Source organism: Sarcophilus harrisii, chromosome 1 (genome assembly GCF_902635505.1).
Source record: "Sarcophilus harrisii chromosome 1, mSarHar1.11, whole genome shotgun sequence".
Taxonomy (NCBI): domain Eukaryota; kingdom Metazoa; phylum Chordata; class Mammalia; order Dasyuromorphia; family Dasyuridae; genus Sarcophilus; species Sarcophilus harrisii.
The window spans coordinates 291,329,057-291,338,477 of NC_045426.1; the positions used below are offsets into that span (position 1 = coordinate 291,329,057).

Genomic DNA, 9,421 nt, shown 5'->3' on the forward strand with positions numbered 1-9,421 from the left:
AATGGGAGGCAAACAGATTTTAAGTGACTTGCCCAGGATAACACAACTAGTGTCTGAGGCTGGGATCTAAACTCATAAAGAGTATTTTCCCCTCATAAAGGGAACTCATGAAGGCTTGGCACTCTCTCCATTGTGCTCCCTAGTTGAATCAGGGTTTAAAACCAAATCTTTTGATTCCAAAGCCATACAAAGTGGCTTTGGAACAAAGTTTTGAGTTCCTTTGGTTGGATTCATCCACTAATTTTGGGATCTTATGCAAATCTCATTTTCCTTCTGCCTCAGTTGCTTCACCTCTAAAAGAAATAGGTACTTTTAACTTATTAAAATATGAAAAATATGGTCAACCTAGTCCAATGAGTCCAAGGCATTTTTCAGGCATAAGGAAGGAGGAGGTATTTGAATAGATAAGCAAAAATCTGGGTTAAGATTCTGATCTGATATATGTCTTCTAAGAGTATGATGATTGTTCTGGGAAGCAACTGATGGAGATCAAGGAAGAAGAAAGGAGTCTGAAAACAAAAATAACCGAAATTTAAATATTTTTTTTAATTTTAAAAAATTTCTCAAACACCTGCCAGATCTACATCACAAGAAAACAATGTGATACTAATGAAATACTAAATACTAAAATATACTACCTCATCCACCCCAAAATAGTATTAAACAAAAGCAATGCTCTGACCTGTATTATCTAAATACTGTAAAATTATTTCAGATCATCATCTGCTTATAGGTAGGAGTTCCCTTTGAATTGCCTCATCTGTATATAAATGCTATGTGTTTAAGGGCTCCCACTATAGAAGTCAAGTCAAAGTCATTCAGTGTTTTAATTGTTTGCAAGGAAGACAATCTTTTATCCTAAAGCTTTGTCTCAATGTCCACAAGTTTGCCTTTTCTTAAAGTTGTTTTATTCTTTTGAGTAATCTTAAAGACATCAAGATTCCCCAAGTGTATGTAGCATTCAGAAGAAATAAATTAGGTCACTTTAAAAAACAAATGAACTCTTTCAGGATATTAATACTAATGCAGTATGCAACTATTAGAAGTGACCTCAAAGTGAAACAAACTAGAGTAGTGTGATTTGGGATTTTAGATAATATATGGTAGAATACCAATCTGTACCAAGTCATTTGTATTGGAATACTCCACCTTTTTGGAGGCAAGGGAGCTATGGACAGGAGCTAATGTTTTAGTTTTTCTTTTTTTTCCCCAAGATCTTAGAATAAAGATGACAATGTCTTTAAATAGGAATAAGGAGACATTGCAGAAAGTTTTAAGAACAGGAATGTGTTGCTGGCCTTTGGCCATACTGGCCATATCTGGCCTCCCTCCAGCCCATTATTCCTTGGGATGAGAAGAGGGGGAATATGATCACAGCAGGTACTCTACAATTTATTAGATCCTGTGATCAACCACTGGACTGTGATCGATTCACCTAAGGAAAAACGTATACATTGCTATTCTAATGCTAGACTGCTTATAAACTGGCATCACATTCTTTCTGAGCCTAATTACCCAGTTGGGGATTCCAGTTCATATGTTACACATGTCTTTGTTGCAGCAATAGATGAAATGGACGGTATTGCTGATAGTTCTCCTTGAATGGCATATCTCTTTGGTGGCAGTACAGCCTTTAACCATGAACCACTCCACACCACCTGAAGAAATCAGAAGGATGTGTGTTTGGGAAGGGAAATGTTCTATTAGAGATTAAGAGACATTACTTACTCCAACACAATTGCTTCAGAGTCTTGTCGCCCATCACATATTACTTCAGATTTTTAGCATTAGTTTGGAAAATTAGGATTATGCACTTTCCCTCTTTAAAAGCCTCTCACTAATGATTATGATGATCACAACTACCACCATGATGATTGTTATTATGGCTCAGCTAATAAACATTCATTAAGTGCCTATTTATCAGATAATGTGTTAAAAGCTAGGAATACTGTATTCCCAATACACTGGAACAGATTTTTCACAAAAGAACCCAAAATACCATTTTGTTTAATGTTGAGACATTTCAATTATGTCCAACTCTGTGAGGCCATTTGAATTTTCTTGATAAAGGTACTGGAGTGGTTTCATACTGCTACTTAGATTATCAAAGGTATGCATACTATTGTCTCAATAATGGGTTTACAAAGCACTTCATAGCAACCTTTCTTCCTAATCATGTTCTGATAGATGATATGGCACAGAGCAATGGAAGAAACATCAGATTTCACTTAATCTTAATTCACTACCTACATAACTTGGGCAGAAAGTTTTCTAGACTTCAGTTCCTTTTTTAAATAAAATGAGGGTATGGGCCAACCCTAGCATATATAAGTATGTATTTTCACAGATGCAGGGTTATACCCTTGCATGTAACACATGTATCTTGTAACACATCCACATAGACATCCCTACATATATCTGTTCTATATTTGTAGAATATACTTACTAGAGAAATACAGTTTAGATTTCTTTAAATAAAATCTTTTAAGACATTAACTACCATGACATCACAGCATGGCATGCCCACATCTGAGAAGCTGCTGTGCTCTATGAGCAAAACAGAATTGGAATTAGGTCAGAAGAAATATGAAATGCGCAAAGCTAGAGAGTCCACCCCAAATATTCATAGGAACTCTTTGTGTCCAATCTGTGGCAGAGCATTCTGAGCTCATATTGATCTTATCAGCTTCAGTCAGACACACTGTAACTACTCTTAACATAATGTCATTTTGGTACTCTTTGAGAACAAGGAACAACCATCAATCAATTATATGTGTGTATATATACATATATGTATAGGTATATACGTACACACACATATATGTATATATATATACATGTATACATACACATGCATACATACTGCCACAAAGTAGAAAGTGCTAAGAGTATTAGAGAAGTATGGGAAATAGGACAGAAAGATTATTTCTCACAAAGTGACTTACATTTAGAAGCTTATTCTTATTTAGACTAGTTCCTTCTTCAAATTTTATTATTTCAAAATGCATATGAAATGTAATCAAGCATTATTTCTTGGAAATAGAAGTGTATGAAATTCTTGTTCCTTGTGGTAAAAACAAAACTCCTGTCATTTTTATTATACAGTGAAATCCTGTTATGAGATGAAATACCAGATCACATTGCCATGTGCTTGTCCATATTTGTCATTGTCTCTAGCTACATTCCTTCAGAAGTAAAAGTGAAATGTTTTAATCTGAGCCATGAATGATCTTTGAAAAATACTTGTATTGCTTTTCAAGAAAACTTAAGGCTTGGACTTTTGTTAACATCTTGAAAATCAGAAAGTGTCTTTCTCTGAAAAGTACACTACTATTTAACAATATGTAGCTTTTTAACAAATTTGTTCCTTTGACAAAAAAAAAAAAAGACATTACCAGAATATTGAAAAAACAAATGAAGAAGCATGATTTTATCACCAAAATCAGAAAAACTCTGTGGGAGTAAATGGATTTACTTTGTATATATAGGGAGGTACACTGTAAAGAGAAATTTACTTGTCTTAACTCAGCTGAGAATAAGGGTTGTGAGAAGGGGGCAGATAAAGGCCTCACAACTTTCTGCACTATACTTTTGACCAGTAAAAAACAATGGACTATGTCTTCTCAACCTGAGACAAACATATCCTCAAAGCAACAGCACTGATTGCTGGGGGGTAGGAGAGAAGAGAAAAGAGAGACAGAGAAAAAGAAGGAGAAAGAAGATAGAGGGAGAGGCTATTTTGATAGAAATTTTAAAATTAAAAATAAATCAAATAATGCCAAACCTTAAAAAATACATAGGAGAATGGTTTAATATGTTATATCCTTTTAGGGATTATTGCCTTTTGACAGAAAACTCTTAAAGTCAGACACCACTTTCATCCAAAAGGATTTTAAATGGTGGGATTTCAGACAACCTGAGAGATTAAAGAGGAGGTATTTGTGGGTTGAGATTGGGATACCTTTCTATTTTTCAGTCCTTATGTTCTCTAAGTCAGCATCTGAGCCAGTACTTACAACAGGCACCTGAGCTAGTATCAGAGAAAAAGGATTCTCTGCTTTGGAGACCACATTGATCGCCAGACTTACCTTGTTCATGGAACTCAAGTTTACAAAATTCACCAGGGCTGATACTGCAGGTGCCAGCATCCAAAAGGCAGCCATGGAAAGGGACTGAGAGATTGCAGTATCTGCATATTACACTCAAGCCACCTAAGAGTACAAGAGGAAGAGAAAAGAGAGAAAAGAAAAAGGAAGAAACAAGACATTTAGATGATTCTCAGTATTTTTTGGAATTTTACAACATGCTCTCTCCTTTTGCTTCAGATATTATATGGCACATTATATTTTTTCCATTTATTTTTTCCTTGAGAAGTAGAAAATCAGCAAATCTGAAAATGTCCATTTACAAAGAAGACCAGAAAAAGATGAATACATATGAAACCAAGATACAACTGATTTTTAAAAAATATCTATTACATTTAATATGGTAGTACCAACAATAACTATTTGCATGTTCTCAACTTTTTCTGGGGTCTTCTGAATATTTTTAAAATATTTCAATAACAGTTTTTTGTTTGTTTTGTTTTACTATTCACAACACTCATGTCTTTTCTCCCCAACCAAAATAAGAGTAATCCTTGTAACAAATCAAGTGAAACAAATTAGCATTGTACTGACCATGTCTAAAATTGTTTCTGTCTCTACAATCCATCATCACTCCACAAGAAGTGGAAGGAATGCTACATCATTTTCTGGAGCCCCGAATAATCAATGAATTGGTCAGACTTTCAAAGTTATTTTTCTTTACAGTGTTTTATGGTGGTCCTAGTTCTGCTTACTTCACTGCATCAGTTCATGTCTTCCAAGATTTCTTTGAATCCATCATTCCCTCCATTTTTTTTGTTGTACAATAATATTCCATTACAATTCACATATAATTTGTTCTGCCATTCCTAGTTGATGCATGCCCACTCTATTTCTAGTTCTTTGCTATAGCGAAGTGTTTGCTATAACAACTTTTGTACATATCTATGTTTTTGATCTATTCAAAGTATATTTCTAGTAATGGTATTGTGGTATCATTGGGTCAAAGGAAAGCATTGTTAGGGACCTTTTGTGTATAGTTCCAAATTTCTTTTCAGAGTAGTTGGAACATTCACTACTCCACCAAAAAATGCATTTAGAATCTTTATTCCTATAGTTGCTCCAGTAACTATTTTTATTTTTGTTTTCTTTTCTTTTCTTTGGTGAATATAAGGTTGAATATCAAAATTGCTTTAGCTTATATTTCTCATTATTAGACAGGTAGGTGGTACAGCAAATAGATCTCTTGACTTAGAATCAGGAAAAGACCCGAGTTCAAAGCTAGTCTAGTTTCAGACTAGCATTGTGACCTCTTTGTCTCAATTTCCTCATTTGTAAAGTGAGCTGGAGAAAAATGGCAAATTCTTCCAGTATCTTTTCTTTCTTTCTTTCTTTTTTTCTTTTTTTTAATTCATGACTAAACTGTTATTTTGCTGTACAAATAGAATCAGACTCTGAAATATTGTACAATTAGCTTGTGAAGGAAATCAAAAATGCAGGTAGGCAAAAAATATAGGGATTGGGAATTCAATGTAATAGTTCTTAGTCATCTCCCAGAGTTCTTTCACTGGGCGTAGCTGGTTCAGTTCATTATTGCTCCATTGGAAATGATTTGGTTGATCTCATTGCTGAGGATGGCCAGGTCCATCAGAACTGGTCATCATCTAGTATTATTGTTGAAGTATATAATGATCTCTTGGCCCTGCTCATTTCACTCAGCATCAGTTCATGTAAGTCTCTCTGAAATCATCCTGTTGGTCATTTCTAACAGAACAATAATATTCCATAATATTCATATACCACAATTTATTCAACCATTCTCCAATTGATGGGCATCCACTCAGTTTCCAGTTTCTAGCCACTATATAAAGGGCTGCCACAAACATTCGTGCACATACTATCTTTGCTTTCTTAAGAAAACCATGAATGGGATCATATGGAGTTGGAGATGATTGAAACATCAAAGCAACAGCAACAAAATTTTATTACATCATACCCTTTCATCTCATTGGTTGTAGCAATGAAGTTGAAATACTTCTTAATGCCTTTCTGAAGTGTCCTACCACCATTCTCTTTTGAGATTCACTCAACCTATATTTACCACCTAATCAAATTACTAACCACCAGAAAATTCCTTCCTGCCACAATGTGTACAATGCCCGGCTTATCATCCTTTTCTTCTTCCCAGGTCTTGCTGGAATAGTAGGAGACTTCCAGCATATATATTAATACTCCTTTAAAGTTTTCTTAACATTTCTCATGACCCCCCACCTCAGCTACACAGGAAGATGGTCAAACCTTTCATCCTGTCATCACCCACAAATGTTTTACTTACAATATTCGTGAATTCTAAAATTGCCTTAATCTGATCACAAACTTTTTATTCCATCTCTGCTCTGTTCTTCATTTTCTCTCTGACTTCTAATATCTCACACCTCAATTCTTTGCCTGGCTATCACCCCTGCACTAACTATACTCTTCTCCATCTTGACCCTTAAGTGAAATGTCTGAAACATTTACAAATGTTAATATTATTCTGATCTCTTGTTTAAACTTTTGCAAGAATCTCTTTGTAAAGTTTCTGCCTTTTTCTCTCAGTTTCTCTCATATATCTGATCATATTCCTCTGTTTAGAAACAAGGTAAAGTTCAAACTCCATTATGTGGCATTCACTCAATGAATGCATTCAACGCTATTCAATTAATATGATGATGTCACCCTACTCTTAACCCATTATATATTATTCCTATCTAAGCAATCTATGCCCTAGTCAAATTGGTCTAATCTGTGTGCTCTGTTGAATTCTGATTCATCTCTGAAAGATTATGTTAAATGTTACCTCTCCCAGGAAATCTTGATCTTTTTGGTAAAATAATGAATATCTCCTAGGTAGGGTCTGCCCTTTTAGGACCCAGTAGTTCTGCTCTTTTATGTCCTGTCATCTTTCATACTTGAAAAGAAATTAAAAAAAATCACTGATTTACACGAAAGGCTTTTTCTTGGAATTTCAGTTAGTGGTACCCTGCAGGTAGTTTTTGTGGTGATAATAAGGGAGTTAAAATCCCATGTCCCATGGTCTCCCCATCATCATATTTCTCCTGTTATTCTTGGAAATATTAGCCAGAGACTAACTGTGAGTGTCAGTTTATTGATGAAACTACTTCTATTAAAGGCACATATTTTCCATGTAAATCATTTTTTGTAGGATCAGGAGCCCATGTAAGCACAGGCAGAGACCCTAAGATGCCCTCCAGAATTCCTGTCCCCTTAATTTCCTTTTATCTGAAGGTAGCTTAGGCCTCATTCCCATTTTCCCTAATCTTAACCCAAATCTAGTATTTATTATGATGAGGAAAGATGAAAGCTAGTCATGGTAGTTGAGAACAGACAAGATCTCACAGGATCATAAAAATAGGTACAGGATCACTAGATCAAAACTTTTAAACTGTTTAAAAACATATGGGATGGAGTAATTAAATGCAAGGGTCTTGAAAAAATGATAAAAATAAAGGGCATCAAATATCCTTTATGTAAAAATAAAGAAGCATGTCCATCTCATTATTTAATAGACAAATTTGCTTTCATCTTTAATAAGTGGTAAAATTGTATGTATACCAAAGAACTGTTTTAAAATAAATTTCTTTGTTATTTATTATCAGTAAATGTTTGATTTGTATATCTATTTTATATGCCTACATACCCTGGATCATGTGAAAATTTCTCATATGAAAAGGGGTCATGCATAGAAAAAGTTTAACAAGTCCTGCACTAGATCCTCAATGAAGCATTTATGGTAAGGATGATGATGGTATGTCTCAAGCAAAAATTATACAGAGGGTGTAGAAGAGGGTATAGAAGGACTGTTATCTGCATCTGCATAAGACAATCCTATACTTATAAAACTATTAATCGCAAGTATGAAAATGTATTTAATTACATTTTTCTTGTCCCTCTTTCTGCCATCTAATACCATAGAATGCATCCTATAATCTTTTGTGATGTTTTTTCATCAAGAAATATGTCACCAAACTGCTTCTTGTTCTTGAACTGAGATATTGTTGCATCATCAAAATGGCTCCCTGTTAACCTTATCTCACTAGGAAGGAGATGAAGAAATTTCAAGTCTCTTCTTGAAATAACCTCTGAAACATTATCTCATAAGAAAACAAGATTGGGGAAAAGTAGATGCATGTTCCACCTACTTCACAGTCACTTGGTAGAATTTCTCCAGTGTTCCCCTACTTGCTTTATTTTTGTACTTACCTATTCGAAGGCAAAACAGAATAATGACTGCAACAGAAATTGTCCTGCCCATGACTTGACTCTGAAACCTGTCAGGAAAAAAAATCCAAACATGACAAATAAAGACTCCATACTGTAGAAAAGCCAAAACAAAATCATTTTGGCAAATTTCTCTTAAGTTTGTTCTCAACCGGAAACAATAGGCCATGTTGTATATTTCAGCTTCAGCTTCATCTTCCATTAAGGCAGATTTTTGGCTTTTAGTTTTTAGTTTAAATTTTTTTTTTTTTTCCCAGAGAAAAAAGTTAATTGACCGAAAAAAAAAATTAGGCCTCCTTATTAAAAAGCTACCTTAAAGCAGAAGTTTGTTCAACAGTTGAGAAGTTATTTAAATGTAGGGAAAGGAATTAGCAAGGAGCTATATAAAGTATCCATTTCTATTATTCCTGATGTAGTTTGTCTCTACAACAAGCCTCAAAAGGGCTGTAGACTCTACCTAAGTTCCTTAAAAAGGAAAATGAATGAAACCTCTCTTATAACCAAGACTGTTAAAAAAAAAAAAAAAACGGGGGGAGGGGTTTGGGGTGGAAGACTTGGCAAGGTCAGTCTCTAGACTGTTGAATTCCAAACCAATTTTTTTTAAACTTTGAAATTCTACCTCAACCAACTGAAAGGGAACCTCATAATAATAGTAACTGATGTTTGTATAGCATTTTAAAAGTCTGTAACAGATATACAGTTTTGAAAGTTATTTTTTTAGTAGTGAACGTTTACCTATACATACCCTTCTACCAGAAGCATATTGGATTTTTAAAATAATTAAATATAATTCATCAAGAAGCTGTGTTTCTGATAGTGTCAAAACTCCTAACTATACAGCTCACACTTTACCTATCACTTACAGTTTTAGACAGTTACCTGAAACTCAGTCAAAATAATCATTTCATCATAAGAAAATTATAGGATAGGATTTAGAGCTAGATGACTTTTGAGAACATTGAAATCAACCCACCCACATAATTTTACAGATGAGTAAACTGAGATAAAGAAAGATTAAGGAAATTATCCAGAGTCACACAGCTCATAAGTCTGAG

General features: G+C 34.3%; 1 protein-coding gene across 3 annotated transcripts; it reads right to left on the reverse strand.

The window, feature by feature from the left end:
* C1H9orf57 (chromosome 1 C9orf57 homolog) lies at positions 1 to 8,917 on the reverse strand. 3 transcript variants are annotated; one of them, XM_031943693.1, is made up of 5 exons: positions 8,679 to 8,917; positions 8,349 to 8,416; positions 4,089 to 4,211; positions 1,516 to 1,658; positions 1 to 509 (listed from the first exon to the last, which is right to left on the reverse strand). In XM_031943693.1, exons 2-4 carry the CDS (start codon positions 8,398 to 8,400, stop codon positions 1,534 to 1,536), a joined length of 300 nt encoding a protein of 99 aa, XP_031799553.1. In that variant the 5' UTR covers positions 8,401 to 8,416; positions 8,679 to 8,917; the 3' UTR covers positions 1 to 509; positions 1,516 to 1,533. The 3 variants fall into 3 exon arrangements, with proteins under 3 accessions (XP_031799553.1, XP_012399540.1, XP_031799555.1); XM_012544086.2 differs by lacking the exon at positions 1 to 509 and having other exon boundaries at positions 523 to 1,658; XM_031943695.1 differs by lacking the exon at positions 1 to 509 and having other exon boundaries at positions 523 to 1,658; positions 8,824 to 8,842.
* Positions 8,918 to 9,421: the final 504 nt, after the last annotated feature.

Excerpts from the sequence above, each read along its gene's own strand:
- C1H9orf57 (XM_031943693.1), bottom strand. The coding sequence starts at position 8,400 with ATGGGCAGGACAATTTCTGTTGCAGTCATTATTCTGTTTTGCCTTCGA. Across the intron at positions 4,212-8,348 it reads TCTGTTTTGCCTTCGAATAG|GTGGCTTGAGTGTAATATGC; the intron begins GTAAGTACAAAA and ends TTGTACTCTTAG. Across the intron at positions 1,659-4,088 it reads ACTTGAGTTCCATGAACAAG|GTGGTGTGGAGTGGTTCATG; the intron begins GTAAGTCTGGCG and ends TGATTTCTTCAG.